This window comes from Protopterus annectens, chromosome 9.part0, assembly GCF_019279795.1.
Source record: "Protopterus annectens isolate FY-2018-M chromosome 9.part0, PAN1.0, whole genome shotgun sequence".
NCBI lineage: Eukaryota > Metazoa > Chordata > Ceratodontiformes > Protopteridae > Protopterus > Protopterus annectens.
In genome coordinates, this window is record NC_056743.1 from 241,163,662 (window position 1) to 241,178,959 (window position 15,298).

The 15,298-nt window shown below is 35.6% G+C and overlaps 2 protein-coding genes across 2 annotated transcripts in view; one reads left to right on the plus strand and one right to left on the minus strand.

The window, feature by feature from the left end:
• Nucleotides 1-10,431, plus strand: part of RIC8A (RIC8 guanine nucleotide exchange factor A) — a 669,567-nt gene extending 659,136 nt beyond the window's left edge. Inside the window, exon 10 of the mRNA XM_044082820.1 lies at nucleotides 9,593-10,431. Within this exon, the coding sequence (XP_043938755.1) occupies nucleotides 9,593-9,713 (121 nt within the window). The 3' untranslated portion in view covers nucleotides 9,714-10,431. The remainder of the gene's footprint in view (nucleotides 1-9,592) is intronic.
• SIRT3 (sirtuin 3) overlaps nucleotides 1-15,298 on the minus strand; it is a 714,236-nt gene that overhangs the window by 9,174 nt on the left and 689,764 nt on the right. The gene's annotated exons all lie outside the window — the stretch shown is intronic.

Below are 15,298 nucleotides of genomic sequence, written 5' to 3' on the forward strand. Positions count from 1 at the left end.
TCGTTAGGTGAGTGCATTATTACAAGAATAGTTCACCCAGTCTATGGTGGGGTACTTAAAGTCACCAAGGATCAGGGTGTTAGGAGTTACCTTGATGGAGTCAAGTGGGTCTAAGTAGGAGGAGTAGGTGTGCTGAGTTATGGATGGGAGTCTATAGCTGGCTGCAACTTGGATGGGTGTTTTGCCAACTGTCAGTTGTACCTGGAGTAGTTTCAGTGCATCAAGGTGGCAAACCAGACTGGAGGTGTACCTGTCCTTCATGAAGATAGAGACTCCACCACCCTTAGTCTTTCTGACCTCATTTTGGGGTCAGAATGTGTGGAATTTGGTGTAGTCTGGTAAGGCAGGGGTGTTCTCCGCAACCCTGAACCAAGTTTCCATGACCGCACAAATGTCAGCATCTTCCAGTGTAAGGAGAGCCTCCAGTGAGTGCATTTTCAGGTTAAGGCTCCTAGCGTTAAGTAACATGACCTTCAATTTGCTTTTTGACAGATCTTTTATATTGGAAGATTTGTCTTTGGGACGTTGCCTAAAAAGGCACAATGGGTGAGGCAAGAGCCTTGGCCAGGATCCGGAATCCCAGGGGTGACAGGAGGCTATCTCTGGCAAAGCATCAAGGCCCATCAGCCGTGTCATCCCAGGCAGACAGATACTAGATCCCCTTGGGATGACACCAGAAACTAAGCCAATTGTTGAAGCCAATTATTTTTTTATGTAAACCTTATAAGAAAACAAGCATGAGTAAAATGGAAAGAGTACAACAGACATATACCAAGAGCATCCATGCATGTGAACATTTAAGTTATTATGGAAGACTAAAATATCTGAACTTGTACAGTGTCTCTTATAGATATTTAAGAGGAGATCTTATTCGGGTATATTGGGCATTTAGAGACCACTATCTCTAGGAATGTTCGGGGTTATCAAAAAGTAGTAGAGAATCATCAGACAACCTATGTAGAATATTTTATAGGAATGAGAAGTGCACTAATTGGTTCTCTGAGAGAGCAGATAATGCATGGAGCAGACTATCAAACTGCATTAAAGCAAGCATTGGTTTAGATATTTTTAAGAACAGCCTGTATACTTATTATGGGAACAACTATTTTGGAATATCGGCAAGCTAGAAGGGCATTAATGCTCATGCTTGAAATATGTATCCCTGTATTTACAATAATCCAATAATCCATTTATTAGAAAGACATTAAATACTGCAAAGCAAAAACTTTAATGTTTGCAGCCAAAATTATAAAATCTTTTGTGATTACCCGTATGTTGTATTTTCACCAGTACTTTTATTTAATAAAATATACAAAACCCCTGTAAGCTTTTTTTTATATAATGTAGAAACTTCCCAGATTACAAAACTAACATTTGGGTGGGTGGTCTTTGATTTTGACTGTTGATGTAGTTAAGTGCTCTGTGCACAATGCCATAGTATATAGATGGAAGTAATAGGATATATATTTGGAGTTCATTGCCAAAGTGTGCTGTTAGACTGCCAGCATTTTGTCATCAGCATTGTTACTACTAATTCTAATCTACAGTTACCTTCTGCAGTAAGGGATTTATTTGCTGATCATGTTAGCTTGATTTTTTTTGTCTTTTTTGATATGTATTTTTGGGCATGTCTCAATTCTATGTTCAAAATCTAATTCACTGGATGGTAATCCAAGCAATTAATGTCTAATTCCCATCTCCACTTACTGTGTATTTTAACTACACAAAATGGCCTAAGAGCAATGTACAATATTTTGTAACATAAAGAAAACATATGCACATTTATTGAATCATTTACTTACTGCAACATTTACAGATAATTTTAGAAAGTGCAGATCCAGTACTGGACAAAGTAAAACTCAAAATCCAGTATTTCAGAAACACAAATAGGTTCATAGGTTCATAGGTAGGTACTAGACTATCGGTCCAAGGGCCTACATAAGCCTAGCCAGCAAGGTTCCATAGCTTACGCCACCCAAGAAAGTTATTTTCCTGTGCCACTGTCTAGCAGAGACACAGAAGTCATCCCCGGGGTGTATTTCCTATTTCCCATCCACTCATCAAATTTGTCTTGAAGAGTGCTAATGAAGAACTTTGCTTGACATAGATGGGTAGCTTGTTCCAAAGTATAGGAAGTCTCTGGGACAGGAATCTATCCCTCCAGCATGTCCTGTTTATTGTGGTGACAAGGTTTAGGTCCCTAGAGCGTGTAGCTCGAAGGGATTGGGATTTCTTTAGGTGTAGCATGTCCAACAGCTCTGGGTTTGACATAGCTTTATATGTTAGGCAGAGATCAACTCGGAATAGGCGATATGCTATGGACTAAAGCTGGAGTTTTTTGAGGCGGTTAGTGTAGGGCATTTGTTTGAGGCCAGTAATCCTCTTTGTGAGGTACTTCTGTGGCCTTTCCAGCTGCTGCAGATGTCTTGTGAGGTACATTCCAAAAGGGGCGTTATACTCTATAATGGGTCTAATGAGTGATGAGTAGAGGGGAACAATGACCTCTTTTTTCCTGGATGAGAACCCTTTTATGATGAGGTGTGCCACATAGAAGGATTTCCTGACTACTGTGGCGATGTGACTATCAAAGGAGAGACTACTGTCCACCTGGGTCCCAAGGTCTCTTATCACGCATTCGTTGTTAAGTAGATTGCTGCCTATGTGGTAGTTCATGGGTACAGAGTTTTTACCAAAGGGGATGACACTGCACTTTTTGGCATTGAGCTTGAGGCCATGGCTCTGACACCAGGCATCTGTCTCAGTGAGGCCCTTGTGTAGGATGTCCACATCATTTGGGGACTTGACTATGTCTCCTAGTTTGCAGTCATCTGCGAACTTCATTACCCAGAGGCCTTCTGTGTTAGCCTATATTTCAGAGAAGTAGATACCAAACAGGAGAGGTCCCAGGATGGAACCCTGTGGTACTCCGCTTGTCAATGCTTAGAGGTCAGATTTGGAGTCTGCAACTTTTACAGTGTGGGTTCTGTCAGTGAGCCAGTTGGCAACCCATCTTGTGACATAGGGATTTATACCTAGTTTAGTGAGTTTAGCTATATTTCCAGAATGGGGGATGGTGTAGAAAGCCTTGGCGAGGTCAAGATAGGCTGTGTGAACCACCTTACCCTCATCCATGGCTTTGGTGACTGCCTCAAAGAAGTCGATCAGGTTCAGGAGGCATGATCTGCCTTTCACAAACCCGAAGTGGGTGGGATCCAGAGTTTGGAGGTTACCAATGTCTTTGTTTATGAGTTCCATGATGATACGTTCCATGGCCTTGCAGACCAGGCTCATCAGGCTAATAGGTCGATAGTTCCCAGGATCAGTGGTGGCTCCCCCTTTGTGGAGCTTTACAGTTTACCTGTTTAGCTGGTACTCCCCCTCATCTGAAATTAATATGGGGGAAGGCTTCACATATCCAGATAGGTCACTGTCGTGGGGCCATACTGACAGTATATGATTATCTAAGCTTACATCGACATTCACATTTGTTGACTTCCAACACAGAAACCAAATAAATTGAAAATATTAATGTTGAAGCAATGCTACACATATAGCAGAGAGAAACAGCCTTGGCACATATAAAACCTAAATTGCCCCCCCAAAAAAAAAGAAAACATAAGAAAACATTCAAAAGAACCTCATAGAGAGAATATGCAAACTCCATACAGGCATTTGACAGACATCAGGATCAAACAATGTACCTTGTGCATGGGAGGCAACGACCTTAACCATTATGCCAAATGGTTAAAAAAAATCGGTATTAATATCTTATACGAATTAGGGGTTCGCATAATAGTTAAGGTGTTTACCTTACAGACACAAGGTACAAGGTTTTAGATTTGCTTCTTTGAGGGAAATTAGTTAGATTGAAAATGTACTTCTAGGACAGCCAGCCTAGTACTTGCCTATGAACAGTACCTTTCTGCAGTCACCCACTTGTGTTATTATAAACTATTCCATCACTTGTAAAATCATATTTACCTCAACAGCAGCTTTTAAACAATTACTCTTGTGCTTCTGTTACATGTTTACTAAAGAATAATAAACAAACAGGTAACTTAGACATTTCCTCAGTCCTATTCTAAAATATTTTAAAGTTACTAACAAAGCAGCTCTACAGTAAACACCAAAGCACTTCATTAAACAGTGCATCAAATACAAACAAACTACTAACATTCACGGCTGTTAACACTCCTAACATAGGATGCAGACTGCCATTCACCACTCAACTGCCATCACATAATTTGGTTAACTACAACTCTACATACTTCTCAAACTGCTTGTTAACTGTAATCCATTTATTAACTACTACTCTCCCCAATTAATTTGTGATAAATCCACAAAATAAACTGACAAACTAAAACAAAAACTTCTAAAGTACCTCTTGCCAATGTCTGTTCACCTACTATTATGGGGGGGGGGGATTTTTTAAAATCCTAGTTACTGTAACTGAAAACAAATTCTAACATCAAATCCAAATGCTGCAGAGTGAAAAACACATCATACTTTTGGTAGCAACGTAAAAGAGTTACACACTTAGATTTAATATCACAAACCCGATATTATAGCCATTGCTGAAACCTGGCTAAAACCTCCCATTTCCAGTGAAGGAATGTTTCCTCCAGAGTATAACATTATCAGAATAGCTAGACATTCCAAGAAAGGTAGTGGAATCTGTATGATAGTCTCAGTCTTAACATTCAAATCACGTAGTTACCCTTCCATGCCTTTGACAGTGATGAACTCTTTCACACCTAACAATTAATAACTGTTTATCGATATATATATATATATCTATATATATATAGAGAGAGAGAGAGAGAGCTATCATTTACCTCCCACCTCAGTCCTCCATCAAAAATAATTCCACCCTTGAAGATATACTTTCATGGATCTCAGAAAACATTAAACTTAACATTATACTATTTGGTAATGGTAGTATAAGCTGGCACAATCCTAAGGAATCTTAACAAGCTTCTTTCTCATCTTAAGCTGTTTGGTTTTACTCAATCATATAACCAACTAGAATTGACAAAACAGTGGTAAACAAAGTATTATTGATTGGATTTTAAGTACGCAAACCACAAACATTCTCTCCTCATTTCAACCTTCATAATCGGGCCAAGAAAAGACTACTAAGCATATAATCTTCAGCTGGATACATTATAAGAAAAACTTTAATAAGTTTATGTTTAATGACACAATGAAACAATGCAACTGATTCCCTATTAAATGCTGCTCCTTATACAAAACAGCACAATACTACAATCAGACGTTTATATGTGTTCTAAATTCACTGACACCTCCACAAAGAAAAACAGTCAGAAACACCTCTGCCCTTTCAATGGCGTGCAACACTAAACAATGTAAAAATAGACAATGCATGGACACAATGGAAAACACACCAGACAACACAAATTAGACAAGCACATATTACATGAAACAAACAACAAGTGGATGAATTGCTGCAGCACAAAACGAAATAACCAAGCCAATGAAAGCACATATTACACACATAAATTACACTAAAACTGTTGTTTATCACAAGTAGTCCTACGTTCATCTGCTAATAAACGTCCGCAAAACTAATCCCAAACAGTACTGGGACACTATCAATAAACTTCACAGATCTAGAAGAAAATCTACACCAAACCCATTCCTTCATAAAGTAGACAAAAATATAATTTCAATATTTAATAAACAATTGTGGATATCACTGACTTAAATGCACAATCTAAAATAATTTCATCTACTACTCACACTCATCTTCCTGGTGGTCATTTTAACCTCCATCAGGTTAGTATAAACCAAATAAAAATGTTATTACAAAAATTAAAGCCCTCCTCTCTAGTCCCAGACCATTTACACCTTGCCAGTGTCCACCCTTAGACTATACCTTTTTCAAGGAGGGGTAGGCAAGTCAGCAGAGTTGAATTTGTGAATAACCATCTAATCATCCACACACTGTTTAATTTGCAGCATCAGTCTGTTCCAGACGTGGGGGCGGTGTTGTAGAATTAACCTATCTTTACTCTGTGTTTTATTTATTTGCTGATGAAGACTTAGATTTCTGCTTTTACCAGATACAAGAGGTACAAGAGTTTTAGGACCACTGGACTCCTAATGGCATAGAAGGCAAAGCACAGATCTCCCCTCAGGAGTCTAAAAGGTGCTTAATAAAGGAATTGTGCTCCCAGTCTTTTCTGATACGTTATGGTTTTTAAGCCAGTGATCTGAGTTAGGAAACTCAAGGGTTGTCTGTAGGGAGGTACATCCCAAAGGGGCACTATATTCAATAATTGACCTAATCAATGCTGTATATAAAGGGATAATGACCTCTTTAGATCTGGATGCTATTAATTCGGCAATAGCATACCCACTTGCTATAATTATCAATAGATCCATTAGAGAACAATATGTTCCTAAGACTTGGAAACAATTTTAAATACAAACATTTCACAAAGGTGGCTTTCAAATCAATCTAAATGCTATAGATCTGTTGCCATCTTATCCCTTCCTCTCAAAAATCCTTGAGGAATGTATACAAAAGCGACAAATGCATCATGATACAATGAACAACTTGAAACTTACTCAACATGGATTTCATCCAGGGCACTATACCAAAATAACATTATTATTTTTCAATACTATTTACCATCATAAAAATAATGAACATCCTACTGCTTCTATAATTATTGATTTTTCCATAGCCTTTGGTACCAAATCCCATTCATTTCTCCATCCAAAATGGACTTTTCCAGCACTAGTCTAAAGTGATCCAAAGTGGTATTGTTTCACTAGTTGACCCAAGCAGTAAATTAGTAACAAACATTTCCCACCTATGATCATAGAGGGATCTCTTTTAGACCCCATTGTCCACTGCCATCTTTAAAATTTAACTTAATTAAGTATGCAGATGACTTCTACCTGATCTGTTCTGCCAGTTCTCTTAGCCAGTTACAGCACTTGGTCAGGAATCCTTTCACCATGTTAATGGCTAGCTGAATCCCAACTCATCCTAAATCCTAATGAAACAAAGATAAATATCTTTGTCTCTGGAAACATTTATATTAATTCTCAACAAAATATCCAGACTGAACCAGTCACCCATACTAAACTGCTTAAAGTCATTACTGATCACAAATTAAGTTTCTATAAAGACATAGATAATGTTGTCATAAAAACACACAAATAATTGGAATGTGCTACATATCTAAGATTCACCCATCTACAATAACACCATTAAATACTGCATAAACACTACTCCTTCCTACCCTTTTGTATCCCTCATCAATATTTCTCATTAGCTCTAAAACACAAATACATAAACTAGAAATGACTTATAACAAAATAGCTAATTTTCCTGCAAACACCCCTAACTCCACATAACATTAAGTGGCTAAAGTCAGAAAATGACTAAAAACATGAAGTACATAAACCACAAACCTAATTAATGCCCGACATTCTCTACCATTATTAATAAATGTATTCTAACCAGGAGCCCAAGATCACAGTCTCGGAATTTAATACATATACTCAAATCACATGACCACTATGTTGAGTCATTATTCTTTATTCGTGTTGCCAAACTTTAGATCTCTTTATATCCAGATCTTAGATGGGAACCTAATCACAATAGATTCCAGCACAAAGTAAAGGCCTACCTAACTTTCCAGTTCGACTTGTCACTGTAGTTGATCCCCTAAATAAATGGTAAAAACCACTCAATAGAGCCACAGTCCACAGTTATCCAAATTTTACTGATGCTTCCTAGTACTGCGGTTGTTTGCCACAGTTAAACCTTTGGCAGGAAATAGGATCAATGGTAAGAAACACAAGGCCATGGATTTTTTTTAACTGCAATATTTGTGGAGTAGTATATATTACAGGATGTGGTTGTGAACCTATTAAAATGGTATACTGGGCAGACTAAAAGAGTGGTGAAGAAGCGAATAATGGACCATTTGGCAGATATTAGAAATGGTAGGTTAGACAGCCCAGTTGCCCAACATTTTCACTCTACTATGTTGGTTTAACAAATAGTTTCTTTTTTAGTGTTTTGGCCAAAACATACTCCTTATAGGGGGTAGATTTTGCATAAGTTTTATTGAAAATGGAGACTAAATATATTATTAATTACAAAACCTTTTGGCCTAATGGTTTGAATTTAGAGTTGGATTTAAATGTATAGGATACAAAACGTGTATGTTTTTTATTGTGTTTATTTTCCTATTGCATTTGAATATGTGAAAAAAATAATTATGAATATATTGAACCTAATTTTTAAAGTGCATATGTATTCTTCAACTGTTGGTGGGGAAGTTTTATTAGATAAAATATATAAAATATTTAAAATCCATTACAATGTATAAAAAATTGGTTGTACTGGATGGTGGGTCAAATGTGTGTTAACAAATTGTGTGTAATTGGACAATTGAGGTTATTATATAATTAAGGCTATCTGAAGGATGTGATTGTTCCCTGGAAGGCAAACAGCCGCGGTACTAGGAAGCATCAGTAAAATTTGTATAGCTGTGGACTGTGGCTCTGTTGTGTGTTTTTTACTATTTTCTGCCTCTGGTAGTTTGAGTTTTGTTTTACCGTAAATAAATGGTAAACTATTTGTTAATTTTTGCTACAGTTCTGCCAATATGCTTCTATATTTTTCCTTTGCTCGACAGCCTGCTCCTCTTATTACTTCAGCGTGTCTTTCTCTCTCATTCTCCGCTTATGCCCTTCCACATAAATAATTATACTTTCAGATGTGTTATCATAAGGGCTGTATATTAATTGTATAGCTACCATTACTTTATCTGTATAATTTCATTTGTTTGATAAATCTTTTCTATTTCAACTGTGTGTATACCTAGAGCCTTTCTCCCAGGGGCCTCCACTGGAAATGGATTTCATCTCAGTTGGATTATACCAATCAACAAATGGAATGAATACATCCATACATATGCACAATTTTAAAGGCGTATAATTATATCTATATCTATTCTACTCATACACATACATACATATATACACCATTGTGTATGTTTGTCTATATATCTGTATGTATGTGTAATATATATCTGCCTTGCTTTTCTATGTTCGTGTCTGTTATGATACAGAAATGCAGTTATTGAATTTACTGACTTCAATAGTAGCAGTGATAAACTTGAATCTAATGATTTCTGGTTGTTTTTAGCTGGCCATTATAACATTCCAAAGTTCAACTTCTCTCTAAATTTTCTTTGAAAATGTTAAATAATGTTGAATAAAATGTTAATTTAAAAAGAATATACTAATTTAATATAAGCACATGCCATACTCTAAAGGAGTGCTAATATGTTTTATAAAGAAGAAAGTATGGTATTTGGAAAAGATGGCCTCCTGTTTCACTTTGTATTTTGCAGTCTCTCAAATATAAATCTTAAAAGAAAATTTCTATTCAGTATATCATCAATTATCAAATTGAAGGAAATAAAGGACAAAAATTTCAGTTGCTGTACTTATTATTTTTTTTATACTTCTTCAATTTGGAAATCAAATAAAATAAAGGACATAAAATTCAGTTGATGCACTTTATTTATTTATATTTTTTCAGAGACAAGGTGATCCAGCCAATGCGTGTACAGCCTGATGGAAAGCTGGCACCACTCCAGCAGGTCATGAACAGTTTGACTGAAGATCACTCATCATCAATGTCAGACTCTGACTCCAACTAGGCAATGCAGCAGATCACAAAGGATCACTTTTTCCCCCGAAGGTCACGACTGTGCTGTTCCAGATCTTAGCAGCAGAAGACAGGCATCTGTTAACCTGGAAGTAATACCTAAGTACAGCAGAGAAACATGTACACATTTGCAGCTCTGCACATTCTATGTATGAAATTCCTATCTCTACAGTTCACTTGTTATCAACTGGCAGTGTATACAAGATAACGAGTAATAGTAGAAGTAGTAATTGTAGTAGTAACATTTGCTGTGAAAAACTTAGATTCTCCTCATCTGACAAAACTGCTTGGTAAGCCTGCAGGTGTGTGTGCAATATTGCTTACAATCTGAATTTGAAAAGAGAATTTTCTGATCACAGACTCTGAATTTGTTAGACTGCTGCAGAACTTCTCTTATTATAGTGAACCTTTGTCACAACAGGGGAATATATAGTCAGTCTTCATTTTAGCAGACGCAACACCCTCATGTAGCAGTAGCCAGTGTCTTCCTGACCAAACTTTTCTGAATGCTGTAAAATAGATTTTGAACCTAGTACTCTGCAACTTAGTAGCCTCAGACATAACTTCAGCAGGTGCGTGAAACTGAGATTAGTGCTGTTACATAGCAAAGTTAGTGCAGCCCCACATAACAATTACTGATTTCTAAACAATGGCATCTCTGTACAGTATCATGTCAGACTACTCTGTCATAAACCTGTCATGCAACTTCATCCTACTTTCACGTGTTTCATTAATTTAAACCAGACAGCAATATGTATGTCTTGTGATATTACCACAGTTCTACAAATAGCGTGACCAGAGCTAGGTCCCATCTAATAGTTCTGCAGGACACTGACTACAACCTACAGAAAATAGCTTTATCTGAAAAATAAAGTCAGACAAAAGGAGCTAACACACATGTTCATACTATACAAATAAAAATAAAGTCCACTCTTTTTGTGTGTCTGATAAGTGCTGGTATGAAGGAAATATATTTATCTTCAATAAAGTTTGATAATATCCTGTTCTTGAAAGTGGTGAAGTCAGTTATGACCTATTTTGGACATTGGTGGCCATGAGAGAAGACCAATTGTAACAAATGTAGCATTAGAAGCATCTATACTAATATATAAGCTGTAACTGCCATGATGAATTAAATGAGAAAATAGAACTTTGCAAGCCCTTTACTATAACTGAATGGAATGTTACCGTACAGAAGGAAAGGTAAAAGTTCATATAAATTTTTCTGGAAACTATCCACTGAAGTACTAAAGGGCTAGCATGAAATCAGGGCTTAAATCAAGCGCTCAGTGCAGTTTTCCAGAAAGAGAGGAAAATGTTCCAACTGACAAGTAATCATGGATGTAGGATGTGCCATTCCAATTACTACACTTATGCTTGTAGTTGTTATGTTGCATTATTTAGATGCAAATTCTCAAGTTAACATCAGGTCAAATATTTACAGAAAAGCCAAGTCAAAACATTTACATCATATGTCTTTGTACCAACAGACATTAAATGTTTCTTCCCTTTATTATACATTCTACAATATATTTTACCGTTTCCTTAAAAAAGAAAACACAATTCGCCCTGTAGCAAATCAGGGCTGGTTGCTTCCACTCAGGTTTGAGTTATAGCATACTAACAGAGGTAATTGTCGGTCAGTGACATGTCAATAAATCAATACAAAAGGTCTCATAGGGAACAATTTGTTTACAACCAAATGCTACAGCCTGTTCAATTCAGACTAGCCATCCAAATGAAACTCTAATGAAAACTTACCTGCTCAAGTTAATGCAAATTAAGTGCCCCTGATCCACTCTGCATATTAAATATCTGACCCTGCTTAACCTCAGAGAAACAGCAGTCCAGTTTTACTTAAACTTTCCTTCTGTTACCTAATCTCAACTAAATATGCTTTGATGAAATGGCAATGTCTTCTACAAAAACATTAAAAATATACCGATTGCTGAAGTATTTGCCTTCATAGAAGCTGTGCAAACATTACACGTTAACACATCCTCATAGGAGTAATGGTATTCTGAGGCTTTCAACAAAGTCAGGTTATAAACTAAGAGTACAAACAGATGCTTTCAGTTCTAGAACACTTAAGTAGAGACAGCAAATATTTTTAGCAGAAACATATCTTTTATATTGGTAATGTTTATAAGGCTCTTCAACTCATACTGGTATAAATAATTATAAACACACTAAATGTAAACTTGTGTAAAATTTTATAAATAAAATGCAATACTTCAGTAATTATTCAAATTAGACTCTTATTCATATCAGCAGTATCTGTGTTTCCCCATTTCTGAGCATTCATGTAAAGTATGGCAGTTCTGTCCCTGTTGCTTGCTTTTGAAGATATTTATAGAAAACTGTGACTATTTGCATAATTAAGAACATGAAAAACACTCAATATTTCCCTAGATGTTGACCAAAACATTTGTCTATTTGTACTAGACAGAAGTGCAACACTCCTGGTAGTTTTGGTGTCTGTCTTGGAAGCTACAAACTGATAGTTTATAAAAGGTGATATATATACAATGGTTTTGTAATTATTATTGTAAATATGAAAATAATGCATTTTTTCAAAATGTAGGATTTAGGCAAATCATAGGATTGTAAGAGGTTACTAGGCTAATGGCCCTGAGGCCCTTACAAGCCTAGCCAAGAGTTTATCCCCAAAAAGAAACCTCAGTCAGCACCTGTCACCCCTGTCACTGAGGGAACCCCTGAGACAAATTTGTGATTTCCCATCCACTCATCAAGGTTGCACTTGAAGAGGGTCAGCAAGGTGCTCTAGCAAATGCCAATATTTTAGGAAAACGTTTGTAAAAATATATAAAAAAAAAACAACTACGAAAAGCAGTTTGTAAAAAATATAACTTTGAAACATTGACAGGAATTAAAAAGGCCACCTCAGTTTGGACTAGCAGTATCCAATATGAACATATTTGTTTCCTCTTGTGAAAGTAGTACAAACAGAAACACAGCATTTTACAAATACAAATACATACTCCAATGTATTTTACAAATACAAATACATACTCCAATGTACTTTACAAATACAAATACATACCCCAATGTACTTTACAAATACAAATACATACTCCAATGTACTTTACAAATACAAATACATACCCCAATGTAATTTACAAATACAAATACATACTCCAATGTACTTTACAAATACAAATACATACTCCAATGTACTTTACAAATACAAATACATACTCCAATATTCCTAATGTGTTTTTCATGTACCTTTTCCTACCTTTTAAATGTTCAGCATTTCTAGGTGGCAAATGGGTACCTGCATGGGCAACACTAAATGCTAGGGCATTATTTGTCTCATCCTTAGGAAACACCTGGAGGCATCATTTCAGATGAGTGAATGAATGAATTATTATTAATTTGCTGAATAGGAAGTTATTAGATGAATATAAAACATACTTTAAATGAAGCCCGTAATCAGTTTTTGAACATAAGGATGTAACACTGTTTTTTATAGGCGTATGTCCTTTAAATTGTGACTATATTATTAACACATGACTGTTATCAGAAAGTTTGGAAAAAACTGTTTACAGTTATTATGCATCAGGATTAGTTCAGATCCAGTGACAGAAGGGCAGTGTCTTGTGAATGTTTTTTGTGCAAGGCCCACTCTGTACAATGAAGCTAGTCAGTGAGTTTACATGGGTAACCCAGAATACCAGCTTAATATAGACAATTATGGCTGTAGTTGGCTAATGAGCTTCATCCTGTAGTCTTGGGATTGAGTCTTTCAGAGTTTCTTTGCCTACTTTAAAATTTTGAGCAAGTCACTTATCCAGATATGTTTCCCGTGTCTCCTCTAAAAAGAGGCTCTTATGCTTAATAGTTTACTAGATTAACAAACGTGTTTGTGTTATGTACATAATACAAAGTTAGGGAAATATAATGATATTATTAGCCATATCCATATTAGTCCTGGCTGAAACAAAAATGTTTGAAAGGAAAAAGCTGAAGTGCTTTTTCCTGAAACTTAATAATTCTGTTTCTATGTACATTTTCAGGCCCATATAAAATATGGCATAAGGGGGTTGTCAATATATCAGTTTCTTTTCAGTCAGACTTTTTTTAGTATCTTATCATGGGAACACAGTTCTCTACTACAATATAAGTCAATATGATCAGGGTTCTTTCAACTTTCAATCCTTGACAAAATATATGAGAACTCTTGCCATAGATCCATTCACCATGGGAGAATTCCTCCCCACACCCCATTACATTTAAAATTGACTGAAAGGCCATTTTGTCTGTTAGATTAGGCTATATATTCAGAAACAGCATAATTTCATTCAAACTAATGATTCCTTGGCCAAATGAACCAAATGAAAAGTATTTTAACAACAATAAGTTTGTTCACCACTTTACTATAAGAGAATTTGGGACAAGTAGTTCAGTTAATCTGCTCATCTAGGGAGAAAAAAAAAAAGAATTTGTATGATTCAGTATCCAGAGCTTATTCCTTTACATTTCTCAACAGAAGTGTAATATGTATCCACGAGGAACACAATTAACACCTTTCAACCAGAGAAATTTTGCTTTAACAATGATAGGCAAATAATATGTAATTAAAACATTTGTTTTTCTATTTTTTCAAAGTAAATTGGTCATGGTTTCTGATTTTTGATGTGTCATATGATGCAGTATATCTGAAAATACAAGATACCAGGAATATCTACTGCAAACAAGAACAACTTAAACTTCCCCAAGTCTAAAGTAGGTCTAACTGTTTCTGATTTTAGGCTGCATTATTGCACGCAGTGATTACTTCAGCTACAAAGTTCTGTAAGGATATATCAACTGTTTGAAGTAATACAACACTGAACACAAATTTATACCGCTATCTTCTTAGATGCAATACTGTACAGGAGTTGTTAAACAGTTTATGATAATTTTGTTTTATACTTGAGATATTAGTCAGAAACATCAGATATCATTATTTCCCAATATAGCAACTATATATACATTCACAAATAATGAATCTAAAGCTCTCATCATAGTAAAAATGTTTTATTTATATATTGAGAATTGCTGAGCTTTTCCAACTTTCATGATAATTCAGTATTGTTTAACTAAGCTGCTGCAAAAATGTATAACCAAGATGCTAGAATAGTTGGAGTAATATAAAAATTTTAATTATCTGGTAAGTCTTCCTTCCATAATATAGTGACAAACTACTTAAGAAACCATTGGTTTTATTTAGCTGTACTTGACAGCTATTTCTTAAAGTTATAATGGCAACAATACTTTAATTGGCAGCTGCTACTACAATTAACTTATTTATAAAATCCACTAATTAAAGATGTGTACCTACATCTACAACTTGATATATTGCCTATTATATAATGAGAATTCTGAAATGGGTAGAGTATGCACTAAATAATTATACTGCTGTAGTTTACATTTCTAATATTTTTTAATAAACGCACTGTGTTTCCAGAATATACAGTAATTCTTGCATCATAAGAATTGCTTGACAGATACTGGTGATTTTGTTGAAGGAAAAATAGAATCTGATGGAAGATAATAACTGCTTGAACCATA